This window comes from Lissotriton vulgaris, chromosome 1_1, assembly GCF_964263255.1.
Source record: "Lissotriton vulgaris chromosome 1_1, aLisVul1.2, whole genome shotgun sequence".
Taxonomy (NCBI): Eukaryota; Metazoa; Chordata; class Amphibia; order Caudata; family Salamandridae; genus Lissotriton; species Lissotriton vulgaris.
The window spans coordinates 179,350,356-179,374,636 of NC_141685.1; the positions used below are offsets into that span (position 1 = coordinate 179,350,356).

General features: G+C 46.1%; 1 protein-coding gene across 1 annotated transcript in view; it reads right to left on the reverse strand.

Annotated features, from left to right (window-relative positions):
• LOC147738072 (uncharacterized) overlaps positions 1–24,281 on the reverse strand; it is a 556,710-nt gene that overhangs the window by 117,583 nt on the left and 414,846 nt on the right. Inside the window, exon 4 of the mRNA XM_086925024.1 lies at positions 4,443–6,033. Coding sequence (XP_086781150.1) covers positions 4,443–6,033 — 1,591 coding nt within the window. The remainder of the gene's footprint in view (positions 1–4,442; positions 6,034–24,281) is intronic.

Genomic DNA, 24,281 nt, shown 5'->3' on the forward strand with positions numbered 1-24,281 from the left:
AAACGTACAGTACAAGACTCATGTTTTTCGTGTACATACCATTTCAAATGCAGTTCATGTATTTTGGGGTGGGATGGAAAACACATGCATAGATATGTTTAAATTGCTTAGTATTTAGCAATGATGGACATTAGACGTGGAGTGGGTGTTGTGGACGAATCTAGGACCCTAGTCTAATATTCCCGATTTATGCCCTTATATAGTTATATCAAATCATATCCTTATATAGGCATGATAATCATACCCATATTAAGACATAGCCAATGCAGTCCAAATACAGCAAGGCTACTTCCACAGACTCCTAGAAAGCACAACATGTTCTTAGAGAAACCAAGCCTCCAGCAGCCACGGACTTCCCCCTGCTTCCTAGAACTCCTGGAGTCCTGAAAGAACTGCGAGTTCTTAGTGACTTCTTATGTCCAACCTTACGTCAAGCTCTGCACCTTCCAGGAATTAATATACCAGCATCTGCCCTAGCAAAATATACGGTGGTTTGGAGCAGATCGACCATCTACTTGCCCCACGCCCTGCTGTAGCAAGAGCCGAAGGAAACCGACCCTCCCGCTGACGCACTGAGAGAGACGCTGTCTTTTCTCTTGCCGAGAAATCCAGCTCTAGTGTTTCCCAGCTACACTTGCGGGTTGCTGGGAGATCGAGTCCTGAGAGAGAGATACAAGACCTCCTACATTCTAAACAAGGTACGGAGCTGATTAGACCCTTAGAGAATTCTTGGTTTAGATTCTTGGCAGAAACTATTTTAACTTTAAGCTGCTCCTCTCTTACTTCTTCCCTCGTACTAGGCTTAGGTTAGGTACACCGGAGTAGACGTATCTTAGAAGCACCAGTTGAATAAGTTTAGTCATTATTTTATCGTTGTATGTATTTTATCCATTTTAAACACCGTATGTCTTAGAAACCATACCATGCTTTTACAGTATTATTTTATAATACTGTTTTTACTGAACGCTCTTTACTTTATGACAAGTGTTGCGATTGTAGCAATTCACTTCTCTTGCATGAGAAAGAAGACTGTTCAATAAATAACTTATTTTATTGAAAATGCCCGTCTCTCTGTTTCTCTGCACTTCTGGAGAAACTAAGCACGCACAAGTGACTGAGTAAAATAGCTATCTATTGCTTCCACGACTCTGGAGATATCCTCCTTGTTATTGGGGAGCAAAGTTGTCATGTTTATGCGGTCAGAAACTAATCCCTTCTTGTGAATTCGAGAAAGTTTCTAGTGACCTCTGAGCTAGCTGACATTCATAATTAAGTCGAACATATTCAATAGAGACCTAGTCGACCTCAGTCCTACGTCTACACTATCGTTTATGTTATTCCAATGTGCAGAGCCTATTGGGAATATAGGAACTACACTACAATTCTATTCAATTGGCAATGTTTAAATATGTCTAGACTTATTTAAGCTTTGCAGTTAAGTTCTGTTTTAAACATGCAATCAAATGCATGATTTCCCAACGTACTGTTCTAGTCAGGCAGGCCTTACTATAGCTTAATAGCCTGCTGCAAAGGGCCTGCGGCTCGGGCTAAAACACAGGTTCAGGGCCTTTACCAACCGGTATATCCTGAGGCAGAAAGGCTATACGGCTATTAGGCTTTGGTTTTGGTTGTGTACTGCCTCTGTTAGCTTCCTGAAGTTTTCTAATTATGCCCGTGCTCTTGGGAATCACTCCCTGCCTGGAGTGTAATCATAAATCTAGTAGGTAGCAGTCCTATGGTTCATACGACTGTCACCCAAGGCACTGGATTGTTGCTGTAATATCCAGCTAGTATTTCAATGAATGAACTTCCACTCGATATTCACTGTAAAGTGCTCATTTATTTCAAATTCTTCCTCTTTTTCTGTTCAAATCACATATGATTTGGTGTTATCTTAACACAACATTCCTGCAATGCATCATGAATATTCCCATCATTCCAATGCATTTCGGCAATTGGTCGCCTTCATCAGGGAAATGTTCTAAAAAAATCAACATAATATGTTGTGCCCATGTTTCAATTACATTAAAGGCTTACTGGTGATATACTCTGTGGTTTCACTAGTGTGCTGATCGCTCATATATTACGCGCCGTGTCTTCAGCTGTCCATGTCTGAGTCTTAGTTCTCTATTGCTCTGTAGCGCTCTGGAAATGGTCTTCGTGCGGGAGATCAACATGTGTGCTCAGCGCGCGCTTTTCGACTATGTGTTTCTGTCTTTCGTGTTCGTATTCAGCCCCGTTGTGCATGGTTACTGGTGGCATGTATTTTATTGAATACGAGGTCTGTAGTGTATGTTTCCTCAACTCGGTTGTGATTTTGTTTATTTGGGGATGGTATACTGCGATTACTATAAACGTTAGCCCATCTTCAATGCCTCTTAACTGTCTTACTGCGTTAATTAATAGCGCTGCTGTTCATGCCTACGTTTATATTGCAAAGCTTCCCCCATACGTTCTAACTGACCGCATTAATCTTATCCTGCTGCTCGCGTGTTCGCTCACCTTCGTTCTGTGTGTTTCTGCTCTCCAAACGCCCCTCGCTGTTTCTTCCTGTTGCCGTCTAAGCGATGTCAGTTAACCGCGGCTCTTACGCTGCGTGACATTGCGCGCATGTTCATTGCTGCTTTAACGAAAACTATTGGATTTACCATTTAAATTCCCTCAAGCCGCACGGCCTTATTGACAGGGTCGAATTTACTTGTTATTTGTAATGCATGGGCGCAACAAACAAAGTTCTGTTATCTATTATGAAAACCTGAATCTTTATATTGAAATGAGGCAATCATATGTATTTATATCATGGTGTCAGGCCAGCCCTACATGTATCAACATTGCACACTAAAAGAACAGTAAACACACCATTTCCACACAGCGCGCAGTGTATTAATAAAGTTTTCACAAAGCAAGAAAACAAGATTTTCGTTGAAGCAGCAATGCGCATGCGCGCAGTCACGCAGCGTAAGAGCCGCGGTTAACTGACATCGCTTAGACGCCAAGTCTTCCAGCAAAATACTGGCATAGTATTTAGATTCAATGTCGAGGAGAGCTATCATTCGGAAGTCATTTCTCTTTCCACTTTTATAGATTGGGTGGATAATAGCGGACTCTGGGATGTTGTGGTTTAGCCTACAGTATGAAAACAGGGGGGCCAAGAGGTCCGACCACAAACCTACGTATGATTTAAACAGGGCCTGAGGGAGACCGTTAGCCCCAGGAGCTCCTTCTGACCCTGCTTTCCTGATTGTACGGGCAATGTTGTTTCTTAACACTTCTGGTGTTGTCAAGGTCTCCATTTAGGGGTCTTCGCTTTGCTCCATTCCGTCAAATGTTTTTGCTTCCAGGACTTGATTAGCTAAGTTGTTAGGCTCGGTCTTATCAATGCGTTGGGCTTCAAAAGGTAATAACTCTAAATTAGTTCATGGGGGGCTAGAATGACCGTCCCTGTTTGAGTGGTCGCAGAATTGTTTAGGTACAAACTGAGTCCATTCTTCTGAGGTTATATTTGCGCTACCATGCCCACTTTTACCTAAAGGACCCCTGTTAACTAGAGACCAGAATAACTTTGTGTTGGAGTTCTTGCTTGCTTGAACCAGCTTCAGCCAGAACTGATCCGATGTGATTTGTTTGTCCTTGTATAGAGATGATTTGAAGGTTTTTCGTGCTCGCTTGTAGTTGTTAAATTAGCTTGTGTTTCCTGGGTTTTTCCTAGCCAGGCGTAGAGCCAAGTTTCTTTGAGATTTTAACTTTTTTGTTGCTAATGAAATGCGAGGTTGTGTAATGTGCTGACTAGTACGGCTCATAGACGGAAATTCGGACATTGATCATCAATTGTTCCACATCAGAGGTAAATGCCATGTACTGCAAGGGTTAACCCAGAGAGCTGCCGCTCACATTCTCCTGCTTTCACTTCTAGTTTTCTACACAGTTCTCTGGCCGCTGTCACATAACTATTAATGATGCATAAAATGACCAAAACCACAGCCAGCTCCGAAGAATCTTCATTTTTTGCTTGTTAAATAGTTTTGAGTGTGTTGGGTTTATATGTTTTATTACTAATCTCTAAAATTAGCTGAACATACCCTTTTTAATCCAAGCATTGTTCATGGTGTTGATTTTACAGGTATCATGGTCAGGTATGCTTGGATTTCTTTTTTAATAACTCTCTCACAGAATAAAAACCAACAATGTTTCTTTACTTTTAGTCCACTTTGTGCTAGTCTCCCAATGGGTTTCCGGATATTTCATGTTTTTCCTAACTGTAGAGAAATAAACAATAGCAGAGAATAGACACGTTCATGGATGGTGGAGTGCTCGCTGATGTTTTTTTAGATTTGAAGATTGACAAAAGCTTTTTGCACGTTCACTGCCATGATATGGTTTTTCTCCTGTGTGTCTTCGCTGATGAATCCTTAATGTTGAAGATTGACTAAAACTACTTCCACATTCACTGCACTTGAATGGTTTTTCCCCAGTGTGTGTTCTCTGGTGCCGTTTTAGGTCTGTTAAACCTATAAAGCTCTTCCCACATTCATTGCACTTGAATGGTTTTTCCCCAGTGTGTGTTCTCTGATGCTGTTTTAGGCTTGATAATCGACTAAAGCTCTTCACACATTCATTGCACTTGAATGGTTTTTCCCCAGTGTGTGTTTTCTGATGCCGTTTTAGGTCTGATAAACCTATAAAGCTCTTCCCACATTCATTGCACTTGAATGGTTTTTCCCCAGTGTGTGTTCTCTGATGCTGTTTTAGGTTTGATAATAGACTAAAGCTCTTCACACATTCATTGCACTTGAATGGTTTTTCCCCAGTGTGTGTTTTCTGATGCTGTTTTAGGTTTGATAATAGACTAAAGCTTTTCACACATTCACTGCACTGGAATGGTTTTTCTCCAGTGTGTGTTCGCTGATGCATCCTTAATGTTGAAGATTGACTAAAACTACTTCCACATTCACTGCAAAGGTATGGTTTTTCCCCAGTGTGTGTTTTGTGATGCATTCTTAGGGTTGATAATAGACAAAAGCTCTTCAGACATTCACTACACTTGAATGTTTTTTCTCCAGTGTGTGTTCTCTGGTGTTGTTTTAGGTTTGATAAACATATAAAGCTCTTCCCACATTCAATGCACTTGAATGGTTTTTCCCCAGTGTGTGTTCTCTGATGCTGTTTTAGGTGCGATGATAGACTAAAGTTCTTCACACATTCATTGCACTTGAATGGTTTTTCCCCAGTGTGTGTTTTCTGATGCTGTTTTAGGTTTGATAATAGACTAAAACTTTTCACACATTCACTGCACTGGAATGGTTTTTCTCCAGTGTGCGTTCGCTGATGAATCCTTAATGTTGAAGATTGACTAAAACTACTTCCACATTCACTGCAATGGTATGGTTTTTCCGCAGTGTGTGCTCGCTGATGTGTATGTAGGACTGATAAGCTACAAAATCTCTTCACACAATCACTGCACTGGAATGGTTTTTCCACTTTGTGAGTTTCCTCGTGCCGTTTTAGGTTTGATAATTGACTAAGGCTCTTGCCACATTCATTGCACTTGAATGGTTTTTCCCCAGTGTGTGCTCGCTGATGCTGTTTTAGGTTTGATAATTGACAAAAGCTCTTCCCACATTCATTGCACTTGAATGGTTTTTCCCCAGTGTGTATTTTGTGATGCACTTTCAGGGTTGATAATCGACAAAAGCTCTTCCCACATTCATTGCACTTGAATGGTTTTTCCCCAGTGTGTGTTTTGTGATGCTCTTTCAGGGTTGATAATCGACAAAAGCTCTTCCCACATTCATTGCACTTGAATGGCTTTTCCCCTGTGTGTGTTCGCTGATGACTCATGAGTTTAGATGATTCGGAAAAACTACTTCCACATTCACTGCAAGTGTATGCTTTTTCTTTCTTGGTTAGTGTCTCTGAGTCGGGTATGTATTTTTCTACATCTCTTGACTGTGCTTTCTGAAGGGCCAACATGACTGGTAAAACACTTGTGTTTTTCTCACACTCCCTGTATGTGTGTGGTATTTTGCTCGTTTGCTTTCAGATTAAACACTAAAATGAAAAGGTCACCAAATACTCACCACACTCATAACGTGTGTAAGGCTGCTTTATGGGTGATTGTGTCTTTAGACTGGATAATGGTTCGGCAAGCTTGCGGGTAAAGATCCATCTTCCTTCTGGTCGGTGCACACTGGGACAGTACTCTTTGTTTTATATAGCAGAACCCTAATTTCTTTCAACTTTCAGTTAACTGTGCTTTTCGCTGGTTGTTGTGGAATGGCCTGAAAGAGTTTACAATACACCCCCAGCATTGAAAAGTAGCCTGATATCACTTTAGGAAGCAGAGTACTGCTGTAACCACCTCATGATCAGAGCTGTTATTGGACATGGTTACATTAGAAGTGGTTGATCAGAGTTGCCTTCATTTTCTAGAGGTCATTTTTTCATCTTCAGGCACGGAGGTGCACAACTGAGACTGGTAGAACCACCGAATTGCCCTGGACGGTACTTCCCAAGATCTGTCCGTTTATGTTCAGGTTCGACTGCCTTTGTCGGCCCTTACGTTTTCCTGAATACTGGAACTCCATGTTTCGGACTTTGCTTTTGCAGAGTTACAGTACTATCTTCATTATTCTTAAACATTTTGTTCAATCAAGGATTGTTTTCTGTAGGATGTAAAGAGATTTAAATTACTTAAATGGAAAATACCTGAATGTGCATATACAATTTTTAATTGATTGTAAAAGCATCTCATTTATTACTATTGTTGAAACTTATGAAGACATATTTAAGACTCATTCAACCATATAGAGATATTTGCATAAAAGTTCTTTTAACCCTTTGCAGGCGTTAGCCCCCGGCCGTCCGACGTCACAATGGTAGTGTGCGGAGGACAGCTGGGGGCTGTCCTGACCACGCCTAGTCATAAATCACCCGCACCGCGGCGAAATTCGTGCCGCAGTCAACGGGTAAAACATGCCACATTTATTTATTTCAGCAAAGGTGTTCATAGAGTAACTTAGCAAAAAAAGGGCGCTCACATTGCACACATATAATAGTTACAGCTTTAGGTAGATGCATATGGTCAAGGTTTTGTTAAAACAAGAACAGCTCTTGGAGAAAGAGATGGATCAGGAAGACTCAAGACAGCAAGGTGGACATCGGGATGTTGTCCCATACATCAAATCTTATTGTTCAAGGAGGTGACTGGTTTCATTCACTACTAACTCAATTTTTCTGGAGGATTCCCTGTCCTGTTAACTCAAGGCCTGATTACAGGAGCCTGTTGTGCGCCGATTGTGTTTGGGGCGCTTGTGGCGTAAAGGGGCTCTATCTGGGCCTTGCAGATCAGTTGACTGGGGGTGAGTGCTTGTATTGTCAATGCTCCGTCCATTTCCTTTGGTTTTTCCTTGTAGGCCCTGCATCATGTATCGACCCTTTCCCCATATAAGGTCCCTGCCCAATCTTAAATGGTGGTGCCTCTAAGACTCTAGGAATCTAGATATTGACATAGTCCTTCTTTCAAGAAGGAAATGCTAAGTCCTATCATGTTCTATAGCTTCTAAGTATTTCCACAGTGGCGGCCATCTTAGAATGATGTTGTTTACTAATTCTACTTAGAATTCCAGACTGGCTCGGTCTATCGAATTTTTAAGTGCGTCCTAGGCCACTGTTCATCCTATACCCACTATCCCTCTAATCTGGATTCTAGCTTCCTAATTGCAAAATCTAGTTTAACCTAATGTATTTCAACTTCCCTTGTTACATTCACAGCTGGGCCCTCTCTTCAGGATTTGCTGATTTTCACATAGTAATCGCATGCATATAACGCTGGGAAGCCCAAAACAGAAAGAGTATCTTCTTCTCTCTGGACGTCTTCTGTCATGATGCTGCTGTTTAATGGGCTGTCTTTGTAGAACGTAGTCATGGAACTTTCCTCCAGCCACTCCATGATTTGCTCCATCCCTTACTTCCTTCATCTGACCATCCCCCCTTCTCCTCCACTCCCCTCAGCTTCCCCCCACGTGAGCATGTAGTACTCCGGTCCCTCCCCTCTTTCCACTCTGGAAATTTGGAGCCCTTAGCCATGGATTCCCTTTCTCAAAGATCACTAGACTTCAAACTACTCTATCATATTCCCTTATAAACTATCTGAAAGCGTATTCAAGAACTGAAAACACAGGCTTCTCAAATGTCTCCCAGAAACCCTTATTTCCACCCCCCATGTCTGCACAAATAAAGGAGCTACCATAAGTGACCTTATCTTCTACACTAAAAGACCAGCACAATGAAGGAAAGCCCTTTGCTCTCTGCTCCGGATCACTGAATCCACGAAAACTCCCCAAGGTCTCAGACTCTCGGTAACTCCCTCTATTGTTTGCCGAGCAGAGGCAACCATCTCCTTTATAAAAATGGGATTATCCTCATCCAAGCATCTGAACGTAGCATAGAATTACTTGAAGCGAAAGAAAAGGAGTTAGGTCCTTGGGTGGGACTGAGGGAAGGGGCTGGACCGTGTATAACTGACAAAAGCGAGAAAAGGTGCCCACACCCTCTTGCATTAGTTTAGAGCCAATCAAAAGAATACCAAGTGCAAATTTACGAAACTCGGTAAGGTACTTTTATTTATACCTGTTACTCACATTATTTTTAGATATTTTTATAAGAACTTTTATGTTTTGGCAGAAATAGATACACACATATTAAACACGTTCATCTACAATTGATAAACTTTTCAAAAAGAAAACAAATTTAAAACAGTACCGCAATAACACAGAACATACACATTATAAACAAACAGTTCATGAATTTTGTCAAAGTGAATTAATGTTTATAGACAAAACAAAGCAAAGTGCGACCAAGAGCAAAGACAAATTATGAAAATGTCAATAAATCACTCAATGATACTAATGGCTCTTGTGAATGTGCCGACGCGTTTCAGGTTCGAACAGCAAGTTTTCGAACCCTCATCAGGGCTTTGTTAGTTTGTCTGTATCAATCGAGTAGTGTGTTTTTATTAAATGAATCAGGGGGACAATGCTGCAAGCTTCCGATCTCACTGCGCATCATCCGACGCCTTGTGAAGAGAGGAGGTTGTGGTCTTTAAACCAATCGACCTTCTTTTATGTTTCAAAAGTGGAGGAAATATCCTGTAGGTGCTGGCACTATGCTTCGATGAGAAAGCCTGCAATCCGGTTTGGATTCAGGTGCACGTTTTTTGGCAGCCCAAGTACTGTCCGTATATTTCTCGGATGCTTGGAGCCCACTGTGTGTCTTTTAGCCGTCACTCGCTATTCTCCTTCTCAAGGTTCCCACTCGTATGGAAGAAATATACGGACAGTACCTGGGCTGCCAAAAAACGTGCACCTGAATCCAAACCGGATTGCAGGCTTTCTCATCGAAGCATAGTGCCAGCACCTACAGGATATTTCCTCCACTTTTGAAACATAAAAGAAGGTCGATTGATTTAAAGACCACAACCTCCTCTCTTCACAAGGCGTTGGATGATGCGCAGTGAGATCGGAAGCTTGCAGCATTGTCCCCCTGATTCATTTAATAAAAACGCACTACTCGATTGATACAGACAAACTAACAAAGCCCTGATGAGGGTTCGAAAACTTGCTGTTCGAACCTGAAACGCGTCGGCACATTCACAAGAGCCATTAGTATCATTGAGTGATTTATTGACATTTTCATAATTTGTCTTTGCTCTTGGTCGCACTTTGCTTTGTTTTGTCTATAAACATTAATTCACTTTGACAAAATTCATGAACTGTTTGTTTATAATGTGTATGTTCTGTGTTATTGCGGTACTGTTTTAAATTTGCTTTCTTTTTGAAAAGTTTATTAATTGTAGATGAACGTGTTTAATATGTGTGTATCTATTTCTGCCAAAACATAAAAGTTCTTATAAAAATATCTAAAAATAATGTGAGTAACAGGTATAAATAAAAGTACCTTACCGAGTTTCATAAATTTGCACTTGGTATTCTTTTGATTGGCTCTAAACTAATGCAAGAGGGTGTGGGCACCTTTTCTCGCTTTTGTTAGAATTACTTGATGGCATTTTCCTCACTCATCAAACTATGTGATGAATATGTTTCCTTACTGACCCAAGCTCATCCTAGCCCTTTAGTCATCCCACGGGTACCTCGTTCTGTATCCTCCCCTCTCCCCACTACTTGTATTGCCCCACCCCCTTCCCATCCTCCCTATCCACCTTCATCAGATTACCCAACAGCATTCATTTACCATTACCCTTGCAGCTTGTTTCAACCAACATTTTTCATCATTATAGCCTGAACCCTCCTCACACCCCTAGAGCAGCAACCACTGAAATACCCTGACTCGATACTAACATCTTCATCTCATTAGTTATTAAACAGTAGATGGTTGAGGTAGTAAACATACATTCGGTAATCCCCATTCAGTACAAAAGAGGTAGATAGTAGTGTATGGATAGCATAGGTGACTAGTAGTCAACAAAGAATGATCCGCGAGGGAATCAGAATGTTTCACAAAACACATTTATTAAACAGTAGTAAACACACATTTGGTATTCGCCTTCAATATAAAACATGTAGGCAATAATATAATATATGGATCACATAGGTGACTAGAGGTCAACATAGAATTATAGTCTTAGGATGTGAATTTGTTTATTAGAAGCATTTTTACTACTGGAGGTATTATTATGCAGGGCATTATGGGTCATGCAAGCTATGTTTAGGTGCATTCTTGCCTCGTAGGGCAGCCATTTCAGAACTTTCAAGGACGGAAAGATGGAGTAATTGCTTTTAGTTCCTGATAACAGTTTGGCCGCAACGTTAAGCGATGCCAACACTACGACACTATACTCCAACAAATCCTCTCTACGGCACTCTTCTCCCCCACTCCGCTCTACGACACTGTGATCCTTCACTCCACACAATGACACTGTACTCCAACAAATCTTCTCTACGGCACTCTACTCTCCCAATCCACTCCCACTCCACTCTACGACACTGTGATGCTACACTCCAATCTATGACACTGTACTCCAACAAATCCTCTCTACGGCACTCTACTCCCCACTCCACTCTACGACACTGATACTTCACTCATCTCTACAACACTGTACTCCAACAAATCCTCTCTCCAGCACTCGACGACACTGTGATACTTCACTCCACTCTACAACACTGTACTCCAACAAATCCTCTCGTCAGCACTCTACACCCCACTCTACTCTACGACACTGTGATCCTTCGCTCCACTATACAAGTCTGTACTCCAACAAATCCTCTCTACAGCACTCTACTCCCCCACTCCATTCTGCAACGCTATAATCCTTCACTCTACACTATGACACTGTGCTCTATAATTATAAGTAACGTAAACCCTGTGTGTTCAAGTCTTTACGTAAATTGATAACAGATCATGGCTTAGTAGATACTTGGAGTAAAATGAATCCCGAATTACCAGGCTATACTTATTACTCGTTTCCACATAGGAAAATGGCACGTTTAGATTATTTTTTTGCTCCCTTATCGATATTAACGGACACTCAGGTTGAATTATTTCCTAAAGTTACATCTGACCATGCACCAATTGTCTTAAGTATACCTGACTTGAAGATTGCCTATGAGGGGAGAACTTTTACTTTTGATAGAAAACTTTGTCAAGATGAAGAGTTTCAGACGGTTATGTCAAAATGGATAAAGGAATTTATTAACGTGAATTTGTGCTCGGCCAGTATAGACATAGTATGGGATACATTTAAAGCTTGCTTCAGAGGGGAGGTGATGAGTTTTGGTTATTATCGTCAGAAAAAGTTAAGGGCGGAAATGCAAGATCTGTATACTGCTTTAAAAAATTCGGAGGAGAATCTAATAAAGGAATTACAAAAAACTGATAGCCAAAGGGATATAAGAGAAGCGGAGGATAAGGTAGCTAGAAGTCGGGCTAAGATTTCAGGGATCTGGAGTAAAGAAAATGCAAGAAAGTATTTGGTACATAAGAGACAATTGCATGAATATGGTGAGGCAATTAGTAGATCTCTCGCTTTACGGTTAAAGATGCAATCAACATCAAGATCTATTTCTAAACTGCGGGATCAATATGGTAATGTTCAACAAGATCCAGATCAAATTCTAGATATTTTTCAGCAATTCTATACGGAATTATACACGCAACAAATAGTTGACAGAGTAGATTCAAGATTTGATTTGGGGGATTTTATACAACTAAGTGATAATGATAAGGAGAGGTTGGAAAGCCCTTTTTCTCTGGAAGAGTTAGAATTGGCGGTAAAAAGTCTGGCGAATGGTAAGGCTGCAGGACCAGATTACATTCCTGGTGAAGTCTACAAACTATTTTTTGAGCAACTAAAATATATTATGCTGGATACTTTTAGAACGGCACAAAATGGTAAAGCACCATTGTCATGGAATGATGCTACCATTGTGGGTTTCACTTAAAAAGGTTATCCTCCAGAAATGCCGGGCTCATACCGCCCGATTTCTTTACTCAACTGTGACAGCAAATTGTACTCAAAAGTTATAGCTAACCGCATCTCTAAAGTTATCACCCTGCTAGTCTCCTTAAACCAACATGGATTTATTCCTAATAGAGGTACAGTGACATATATAAATAAAGTTATAACTCTTTTTGATATCGCTCAGGCAGAAAACCGTGCATACATTTCTGAATGCAGTTCAAGTGTTATACTCTGCCCCTAATGTTAGAATTGCAGCAATGGGCAGGAAATCATTATTGATAAAAATCACAAGAGGGACTCGGCAAGGATGACCGTGTTCGCCATTATTGTTTGCCTTATTTATTAATCCTTTATTAAATAGACTATCCAACACCCCATCAATTACACCATTTATAGCGCAAAACATATCACACACAGTATTTGCTTATGCAGACGATGTTGCGGTGGCTAATGTTAATCCAGACGAGGCGCTAATAGAGATTGAGCGGTTGGCCCTTGAATTTGGTTTATTATCAGGATACAATTAAACTCTGCAAAGACAAGTTTTATGTACCGGTAATATTCAAACTAGCGACCCTAGAGTTGTATCCGAAGTAACGTACCTTGGTATCATAATCAAGACTTCTATGAAAGATATTGTTGAAACCAATTGGGTCAGCACACTTCAACATATCAAGCATTCGTTAGACAGATGGGGACGCTTGCAATTAACAATTATTGGCAGAGGAAACATCATTAAAATGAGTATTTTATCAAAAGTTCTATATCTCTTTAGAGCTATACCTCTAGAGATTCCACCACATTACATTCAACAGTTGCAATCTGTATGTGCGAGATTTCTTTGGGCTCCGGGAAAATCCCGTCGGGCAATGAGACTCGAGAGAGGTGGTCGGGCTATCCCCGATTTCTTGCTATATTTCTATGCATGCTTTTTACAAAGATTGCGACTGTTACTAATCGGGGAATCGGTAGAGGATATGGCAGAGGTACCATCCATATTTTATTTATTGCTAGGGACTCACGCTAGACGCATCTCATTTAAAGAACTTGAAGGCAATTATTATAAGAGAACAGGATATAAAGTTCTGGAATCCGCCTATGCAGTTTGGAGGAAGGTCTCCAGAATGATAAATTTAGGGAAACTGACACATTACACACCCTTCGATGCAGAGAAAATACTACCCTCTATCTTTTGGGACTGGGTTGCTAAAGCATGGATACAAAGGGGGGTAACACAAATTGGGGATGTTTGAATCAGATGAGTCGATTGCAACTTATGAGAGCTTGACATCAAAATATCAATTAACTAAATCATCCTTCTTTAAATATCTGCAAGTAAGGGATTTTGTAAATCGAAGGCATATTCTACCTGATACTGTTCCTATAGTAGAGGCTATTCGTACACGGAAAAAAATTGGACTTCTGTAGAATATATTAATGGATCATAGACCTGATGACTTACAGAAGTTCAACGTGTATTGGCAGCATCAGCTGGGGGAACCTGGTCTAAGTATAGAAGATGCAATGGTGATGTCCAGGGAAGCGTTCTTATCGGCTAACTCGAAGGCTCAGTTTTTTAAGACTGTGCTTAGATTATATTACACTCCAGAGCGGATGAAGTGGGGCTCACAATATGATGGGAAATGCTTCCGTTGTAAAAATGATAATGCTGATAGTATTCATATATTTTTTAGCTGTACTAAACTGCACCCATTGTTGACTCATATTGAACATTTTCTCACTATGATTACAAAGACTACTGTGAAGATTTCTCCAGCACTTATGCTACTCAGAATAGGGGATAACGTGAAGAAGGAAACTGTTTTATACAAATATAGGTATTTGTTATTTGTGGCTATGACTGCCGCACGTCTTTGTATCGCCTCTGATTGGTTACAAGAGGAACCTCCGGCATTTGAATTTTGGAGAGCTAAATTATATAATCTTTACGAGTTGGAGTTGAGTCTGTATGCTTTAAAGGGGGCAAAGAAACAGAGACTTGGTATGTTAATTTGGGGTGCAATTCATAAACTTTTAGCGATGTAAAATGCTGATTGGTTAATCAGCTGTATAAATGCTCTCATATTGAATTTTATGATTTGTTACATATATGTTTTGTATGTGCTGATGACTTGTCCCCTCGGGAGAACAATAAAAAAATTAAAAATGAAAGACACTGTGCTCCAACAAATCCTCTCTATGGCACTCTACTCCCACACTCCACTCTACGACACATTGATCCTTCACTCCACACTATGACCCTATACTCCAACAAATCCTCTCTACGGCACTCTACTCCCACACTCCACTCTAAGACACAGTGATCCTTCACTCCACACTATGACCCTATACTCCAACAAATCCTCTCTACGGCACTCTACTCCTCACTCTACGAAACCGTGATCCTTCGCTCCACTCTACAACATTGTACTCAACAAATCCTCTCTACGGCACTCTACTACCCCACTCCACACTATGGCACTGTGATCCTTCATTACACATTACGACACTGTAATCCAATAAATTCTATCTACGGCACTCTACTCCCCCACTCCTCTCTGCGACACTGATCTTTCACTACACACTATGACACTGTACTCCACCAAATCCTCCCTAAGGTGCTCTACTCCCCCACTGCACTCTAAGACACTGTGATCCTTCGCTCCACACTACGACCCTATACTCCAATAAATCCACTCTACGACACTGTATTCCAACAAATCCTATCTATGGCACTCTACTCCCCCACTCCACTCTACAACGCTATTATCCTTCACTCTACACTATGACACTGTGCTCCAACAAATGCTCTCTATTGCACTCTACTCCCACACTCCACTCTACAACGCTATAATCCTTCACTTTACACTACGACACTGTGCTCCAACAAATCCTCTCAATGGCACTCTACTCCCACACTCCACTCTACGACACTGTGATCCTTCACTCCACACTATGACACTGTACTCCAATAAATCCTCTCTACGGAACTATACGCTCCCACTCCCCTCTTTGGCCATGTCTGAACTGGGGTGGCAAAGTGGGCTAAAGAACGGTGATGGATTAAACTCAGATCTGTTGACTGGGTGTGAGTGTTTGATTGGTTCAGATGCTCCGCTCCATCACCACCCCCTTTTGTACTGCTTTGTTCGCCATAAGTTGGCAGGGTATGCTCAGACGTGAGTCCCTCGCTCACTTTGCCACTGGATTCAAGCAAGCCGGGCTGAAGACGGCTGAAATGCCAGAAACCGGTCCTCGGAAGCTTGTTTCCGGTCCAGGGAAGGCATGGCTTGGCAGTTCGGGCTGGACTGTTCCCATGAGGCACAGGGTCAGACTGATTTGCATATGGCCATGTCTGAGCTCGGGTGGGAGAGTGGGCTAAAGAACGGTGATGGATTAAACCCAGATCTGTTGACTGGGTGTGAGTGTTTGATTGGTTCAGATGCTCCGTCCATCACCACCCCCTTTTGTACTGCCCACTCCACTCTAAGACACAGTGATTCTTCACTACACACTATGACACTATACTCCAACAAATTCTCTCTACGGCACTCTACTCCCCCCACTCCACTTGACGACCCGGTGATCCTTCACTTCATACTATGACGCAATACTCCAAAACTGTGAACCCTAATTACACACTATGACACTGTACTCCAACTAATCCACTCTACGACACTCTACTGCCCGACTCCACTCTACGACACTGATCCTTCTCTCCACACTAGGACACTGTACTCCAACAAATTCTCTCGTCTGCACTCTACTTCCCGACTCCACTCTATGGCACTGTGATCCTTCACTCCAGTCTACGACACTGTACTCCAACAAATCCTCTCTACGGCACTCTACTCCCACACTCCACTCCACGACGCAATGATCCTTCACTCCACACTATGACACTTTATTCTAACAAATCCTCTCGATGGCACTCTACTCCCTCACTCCACTCTACGGCACTGTGATCCTTCACTCCGCACTTTGAGACTGTACTCCAATAAATCCTCTCTACGGCAATTTACGCCACCACTCCACTCTGCAACACTGTGAGTACCTCCTCGTTAGTCTTCCTCGCCACATGAAAAAAGCCTCCCATCCCCTCCCAATATGGCCGACCAGATCACCCCTGACCTCTATAAGAGGCAGGCCAGGCCAACCAACAGCCTGTTTTATTTGTTCTGCGCGATTCTCTCCAGAGGCGCTGTACAGGTAAGTTGGACCTGCTCTAGCATGTTCTTGGGTTTTTGGTTGAAGGTCCTGCCTTAGAGGACCCTGGGACCTGGATTTCTCTATTACCCCCCCCCCCCTCTTCCTTCCCCCGGTCCTTGGGGCCGGTTAGGTGCGCCCTCGGCGTCCCATGGGTCTACGGGGGGGGGGGGGGGCGGCCGGGGACGTGGGGTGATTTCACCCATGCCTTGTTTCCGGTCGTTTGGTGTGGTCCCGGCCCGGTTGCGGGCTCTGTTGGACCGGCGCTTTCTTCTTGGCACTTGTCTGCTCTTGTGGCGCTTGTTTCACTAGTGATTTGCCTGGTCCTGTGCGGCCACAGTTTTTCTTTTACTACGGTCGGCCGCTGGTTCTGCTTTGCTTGTGAGGGGGCCGCTGCGGTGTGTTTGACCTACACGCGCTTCCCTGCGTGTCTTACCTTATCGGCGTGTCGGATCCTGGGGGCCTCCGTGTCTCGTTTTTTCCTGGACGCGGCGCTGGGCAGTTTCCGCTCTCCCCTTTGGCGGGGTTTCCAGTGCTTCTTCCCGCGGCTCTGTGCCGCGCTGGGATTGGTCTGTGCATGCCCGCCCTTCGGGGGGGGGGGGGTTTCGCCGCTCCAGGTGCAGCTGTTTTTTGTTTTTTTAAAAAACCTTTATTGACATTTCAACCAAATACAAGCATGGGCCTACAACCCCCGGGGCTGGCCGCTAAGCAGTTAGATTGGCAGAGAACAAATTTTAAATCACATGCAGCACCTCGGGGAGCAGAATCACCATGCTAACGTACTCTTGGTCACTGAACAGCACAATTAGAAAAGCAGGATATAAAAGGTTTTCATTTTATAATATAGGATGGAAGGATCAGGTGCCGAACAATTTCCCAGCAGCGAAAAATGGCAGGCAGAATAGTAAATGTGTCAACAGTAAACTGCAATCGGTCAAATCAATGGCGCTGAAACAAACGGTTCAGGATATGAAGGAATATTGCGGTCAATTCGCGCCTGCTAGTCACCTGCCTTAAGACCCAGAGAACACCACGAAAATTGAGGCACAGATGAAAAAGCAGTGATCGATACCAAAGGAAACCCACTGCACTGACCCAGAAAAAGAAAAAGACAAAGAAAGATAAGAGAAGAGAACAAAGGCCATAGAAACAAAATAAAAACGAAAAATCCCCTCCCCCACCCTGCACCCCTGCATATGACTACGGCCCCCCCCAGCAGTGTGCCTGTCGCCCGAGAACCAAACCCGAAATGTAGAAGAAACAGAGAAAAAGAAGAAAGAAAGGAAACCCCATCTAACGGGGAAGTGGAGGAGGGCGATAGTCTCTGCGCTCCCGGTCTCTCCCCCCCGCCCTAACAAAGGGGGCTCCCTAAGCCAGCACGAATAAAGTTGACCACCCTACGAAAATACCCCGGGGGGAACCACAAACCCCCTGCCCCGGAATCCGTCTGTTAATGAAGCAGTCCCGTTAATGGATCCATCGTAAACAATTCAACCCACATTTTCAGCCTTGGCCCCGTCTATCAAAGTTGCCGAGTCCCTCGGATAAGTAAAGCCCCATCTCCGGAAAGTCAAGAGTCACACAGTAGCAGCCAAAGCTTGGGCCAGCAAATGGGAGAGGAATAGCAGATCCCAACGCACACGGCTTGCACAAACGATGTCCCTCCCCTGTCTCCGACGCCAAGCATCGTTACATCCGCCATGTTGGGAGACCGATTGGGGAGGGGGTGCGACTCGTTCCGATACAGATTGTAGTGTAGGCCAACAGTGTCCAGGATGGGGGAAGCAGTGAAATGTTCCGATAACTGTAGGACCGATGTTTCCGAGAACTTAAGAGAGTCATCAATCTCAGCACACACGATGAGTTCCATTTCTTCGGGGGCAGGCATAGCTTCCAGCACCGGGTCCAGACGCGCCACTAGGGCGCCCAACAGGAGGCAAGTCGGCTGCCGGGTCTCAAAAATCAAATCAGGGCTTCCTTCCGGTCCTATGATCCCATCTGCTGCCGACAGCAAACGGTTGACCTAGGCCCTCATCGTCGCGCGAAGCACCGCAAGTTCCGCCATTACCATCCGCAAGGAAGGGCCACATTGAGCCCGTTCCGCCAAGTTCAACACGTCCGCAGGCATAACGATCCCCACGGAGAGGCGCCTCCTCCGGGGCAGGATACACCGGAGCAGAATCAAGCCGTGAGGGACGCGCCAGCAGTACGCAGCAACGCGCGGCGGGACCCCCACCCCGGGGCACCAGCGGTGCTAGTGCCGGGCCTCCGGGCCGGGGCCCCCAGCGACGCAGCACCGCGCGCCACCCGTCACCTCACCTCAGGTACAGCACCAGGCAGCAGATGGTTGCGAAATAGTCCAGAGAAATTTTCAAAAGTTCCAAGGACCGGACCCAACCACTCTCCTCAGTCCGTTGTTGTTCACTTTGGACCCGGGTAGACCAGCAATCGAGACCCCGGCTTCCAGTCTGAGTTAGGCCTCAAACCATTTTCGATGTTACTTCACCCCAGATCATCCGAAAAATTCCGTGGTCACACCATCGGGGTGCCGACTAGTTCACCCACACGAATCCGGGGCAGGAGATCAGGATATTCGACAGGATAAGCGAGCATAGGACGGAGGTCAGCGGAGCCGGGAGACTATGCGGCCATCTTGGTTGGTGTCGTAGCTCCTCCCCGCAGCTGTTTTTTTTTTACGTGCCTCAGCTGTTTTTCAGCCTATTAATGTTCGTTCCGGCTGCGGTGCCTCTGAGTTCCTCCACTTTCATTCTATTTGGTGGTTTTCTCTTGAGGGTTATGGAGCGGGATTCTGTCTCGGCGGAATCGGTGGCTGACTCCCTATCTGCTTCTGAGCCTCTTTCTGCGCAGTCCATCCGAGTGATGAACCGGTCTGCGGTGGCTGAGGCCCTTGCACAGTGTGATGATGGTCAGGGCCCTTCGTCTCCGAAGCGTCCGCGTAGGGACCCCACCCCTGTCTCTGATGCTGAGGGGGAGGAGGAGGACCTCCATGGCCGTTACATCCAGGGTCAGGAGCTTCGTGATGTTCTTGAACACATCAAGGGTAACTTGGCTTTCCCTCCTCCGGCGGCAGAGGTTGTGTCCAAGGATTTCTTCATCCAGTATCAACGCAAGGCTCCGGATTCCCTTCCTCTGCATGCGTCCATCAAGAAGGTCATCGAGGGTAAGTGGTTGGATGTTGATAAACAATCTTTTCCCCGTTTTCGGGCTAAGCGTTACGCTATTGATGACTTCACTAAAGATTTTCCTACGGCGGTGAAGGTGGACTCTCTGGTTGTGGGCCTGGCTTCTCAGGGTTCTATCATCTCTGAGGACGCTTCGCCTTCTGACCCCGTGGATAAGCGTGTAGAGGCGGCGGCTAAACGTTCATATGCGGCTGTGAATTTCACGATCAGGGCTTCGGCGTATTTGTCTTGCACGGTGCAATCCTTGTTGAAGGATTTCCAGTTCCTGGGCGAGCTCCTGGATGAGGGGGCTGATGTTGTTCTGACCCTGGCCTTGATGGAACAACAGACACGCTTTCCCTCGGACATCTCCTTTGACACCCTGGGTGCGTCTGCTGCCGCAGGGGGGCTGCCATCCAGGCTCGTCAGATTTGGCTGCGCCATTGGAAGTCGGAGGCGGCCCAGAAGGCGTTACTCATGAAGATCTCTTTTTCTGGGGCGAAGTTGTTTGGTCCTCCGCTGGAGATGTTCAAGAAATCTGCTGAAGACTGCAAGCTGCTGGCTCCCATCAGGTCCTCTGGGGGCCGTTTCCCTGGGCGCGGACGGATTTTCTCCACTTCATCCCGGGGTAAGGGCAGCACGCCCTTTCGAGGACGGGGTCGCGGCCGGGGCGCCCCGTTCTTCACCAAATCCCGGCCTCAGCCTGCTGCTTCCACTTCCTCTTCCGCCCCTAAATCCTGACTGTCTGCCGTCACCCCCCGGGGTGTTCCCTGTGGGGGGCCGTCTCCGCCATTTCATCCCAGCTTGGGAGGAGTCGGTCTCAGATCTTTGGGCTCTACGGATTGTGAAGGAGGGGTTTTCCATCACCTTCTCCTCCGGATTTTTTCCTCGCTACGCCCCTACCTTCCTCCCTGGTCAAGAGACGGGCCTTGCTGGCCGGCATCCGGGACTTGCTCGTCAAGAGGGCCATCCGGCCGGTCCCGCCTTCTCAAAGGGGTTCAGGCGTCTACTCCATCCTGTTCCTGGTATGGAACGTTTCTGGGGATTTTCGGCCGGTGTTGGATTTAAAGTGGTTGAATTCTTACATTCCCCATACTAAATTCAAGATGATCTCTCTTCAGGAAATTCTGCCGCTCCTGGTCCAGGGAGAGGTGGTTGCATCTCTGGATCTCCTGGACGCCTACCTGCATGTGCCATCCGGTGTCTCAGTCCTTCCTCCGGTTCTGCGTTGGGGGCTCCCACTATCAGTTCCAGGTACTTCCTTTTGGCTTGCCATCTGCCCCAAGGGTGTTTACTAAGATCCTGGCTCCCCTGGTGGGTCTTCTTCACCGGGAGGGGATCAGGGTGTTTCCGTACCTGGACGATTGGTTAATTTCTGCCTCTTCTTTCTCCAAGGGGATGCTGCACGTCAGGAGGGTCTGCGAAGTTCTCTCTGCCCACGGCTTCCTGATCAACGAGCGGAAATCTCATCTGTCTCCCACTCAGGACTTGGTCTTCATTGGGGGTCGGTTGGACATGGTTCAGGGGTAGGTGTTCTTGCCTCTGGGTCGCCGAGACACCTTGTGGCGGGATCTGGGGTCCCTTCTAGCTTGGGATTACGCTCCAGTCCGCCTTTGGCTGCGGGTTCAGGGTCTGATGTCGGCTACCATCAATGTTCTCCCCAGGCTCGCCTCCACCTGTATCCCTTAGTCAATCATCTGTTCTCCCTCTGGGATCCCCGCTCGGAGGATTACGAGTTCCTGGTCCTTGTCTCCCCTCAGATTCGGTCGGATCTGGGTTGGTGGAGTCTAACCTCTCCGAGGGTCTTCCCTTTCTGGTTTCCCCGTCCAGGGTGGTCACGACGGATGCCAGTCACCTTGGCTGGGGGCGACCTTGGGTTCGGGGTCCGTTCAGGGTCGTTGGGATCTCCTTCTGTCCTGCTGCTCTTCAAACTTTTGGGAGTTGAAAGCTGTCTTCCTGGCCTGCCTGCACTTTGCTCCTTCTCTCCAGGGTCACCATGTCTTGGTCAGGAAGGGAAACCAGGTTGTGAGGAGTTATGTCAACCATCAGGGGGGGGGTGCCGGGTTAGCTCCCTTTGGTTGCTGACTCAGGAACTAATGTCTTGGGCGGAGTCGACGGTCCTATCTCTCCGGGCTGTCTATCTCCCGGGGCCCGAGAATGTGGAGGCGGATCATCTGAGTCGGGTTTTCCCGTCGTAGTCCTGTCTCTCCCTTTCTCTGGTGGTTTTTCGCCGCCTGGTGTTGCTCTTCGGTCTGCCTCTGGTGGATCTGTTCGCGGACAGGGAGTCTGCCCTCCTACCCCGTTTCAGTTCTCTCCTCCCGGTTCCGGGGGTGTGGCGTGTGGATGCCCTGTCGTTCCCTTGGCCTTCCGGTCTCCAGTACGCTTTCCCCCCATCCCCTTGATCCCTCGGGTCCTCTGCAAGATTCCCATGGACAAGGCCCTGGTGCTCTTGGTGGTCCCCGGCTGGGTTCGCCGCCCCTGGTACCCTCTCCTGTGCGAGCTGGGGGTTCAGGCCTACTGGCCGGTCCCGAATCTTCCGTTTCCATTGCGGGGCCCTCCGCTCCCCGAATCGGTATTGCGCCGGCTCCATCTTCAGGCCTGGCTCTTGAGCGGGGGACCTTGCTGCCTAGAGGGTGTTCTTCGGGGTGGTGGACTTGCTGCAAGGTCGCCGGTCTTCCACCTTATGATCCCATTCCTGTCACTGGTCTTCATTTACCCGTTGGTGCGGGCTCCAGGGTGCTGTGCCTTACTCGGTGGATCCCTTTGCGGGTTTTGGACTTCCTTGCTGAGGGGTTTTCCTTGGGTTTGGCCCCCTCTACCCTGCAGGCCCAGTGGGCGGCCTTGCAGGCCTTCCGCAGTCCGGGTTTCAACGGGCTCGATTCCCTGGTGGCTCGTTTGCTCCGGAGTTGTTTTCTCCATCGCCCTCGGGCACTTTGTTTGTCTCCTCCTTGAGATCTCCCCCTCGTGTTGCAGGCCCTCCAGGGTCCCCCCTTTGAGCCCCTGGCCTCAGTTGCCCTGAAGTTTCTCACTTTTAAGGTGATATTTCTGGTGGCCATTGTGTCTGCCGGCCGGATGGGCGAGCTGGGGTCGTTCCTTCGCCCCCCCCTCTTCTTGCGGGTTTTGCCTGATCGGCTGGCTCTCCGTCATGACCCTCGTTTCCTTCCCAAGGTTCCCCCTCTGGTGAACCGGTCTAGGGAGGTGTCATTGCCTTCTTTTCCTCCCGACACGGAGAGTTCCCTGTCCTTGCTGGATGTCCGGCGTGCTGTTGTGGTTTACCTTGAACGCACGTCTTCCCTTTCTCGGTGTGATAGTCTGTTGGTGACCTTTGGACCAGTTCATTCTGGTCACAAGCCCTCAATTTCCACGTTGAGTCGCTGGCTTAAGCAGGCTATCCTCCTTGCCTACGCTTCGCTGGGTTCGGATGTTCCGGTGGGGGTCCAGGGTCGTTCCACTAGGAGTGTGTCTGTGTCCTGGGCCTCTTTCAAGGGTATCTCCACTGAGGAGATATGTAGGGCGGCGACTTGGTCGTCCCCTCACATGTTCATGGAGCATTATCGGGTTGTCCTGGGTGGTTCTGTTCCTGGGGACTTTGCTGGGGCTGTGCTGTGTGCTGAGGCGGACGCTCCTTGATGGCCCTTTGTTTTTTCTTTGAATCAGGTTTCTTGACTTCCTGTTTCTTTGTTTTGTACTGAACAAACCTTATGTTGGTTTTTCTATTCAACGTGTGGTGTTTTTTTCTTGTGGTCAATGAAGCCTTTCGGCTTGGGTATTTGCTCACTATGTCAGTTATGTGGCGAGGAAGACTAACGAGGAGGTAATGCCCCGGTTACTTACCGGTAATCTTCATTACTCCGAGTATAGTCTCCCTCGCCACATGAGTTTCCTCCCTCCCTCCCTGTCTGGCTGTCGGCTTCATTTCTGGCTTGGTTATTCAGGCTGTTGGTTGGGCGGGCCCGCCTCTTATAAAGGTCAGGGGTGATCTGGTCGGCCATATTGGGAGGGGATGGGAGGCTTTTTTTACTTTGGAGGGTTCTGGTGTGGAGCTGAAGCTCACTATGTCAGTCATGTGGCGAGGAAGACTATACTCGGAGTAATGAAGATTACCGGTAAGTAACCGGGGCATCTTTCACTACACACTATGACACTGTACTCCACCAAATCCTCCCTAAGGCACTCTACTCACCCACTCCACAACACTGTGATCCTTCACTCCAGTCTACGAAACTGTACTCTAACAATTCCTCTCTACAGCACTCTACTCCCCCACTCCACGACACTGTTTTCCTTCACTCCACTCTACAACACTGTACTCCAACAAATCTTCTCTACGGCAGTACTCCCCCACTCTACGACACTTTATGGCACTCTACTCTCCCACTCCACTCTACAACACTGTAATCCTTCCCTCCACACTATGA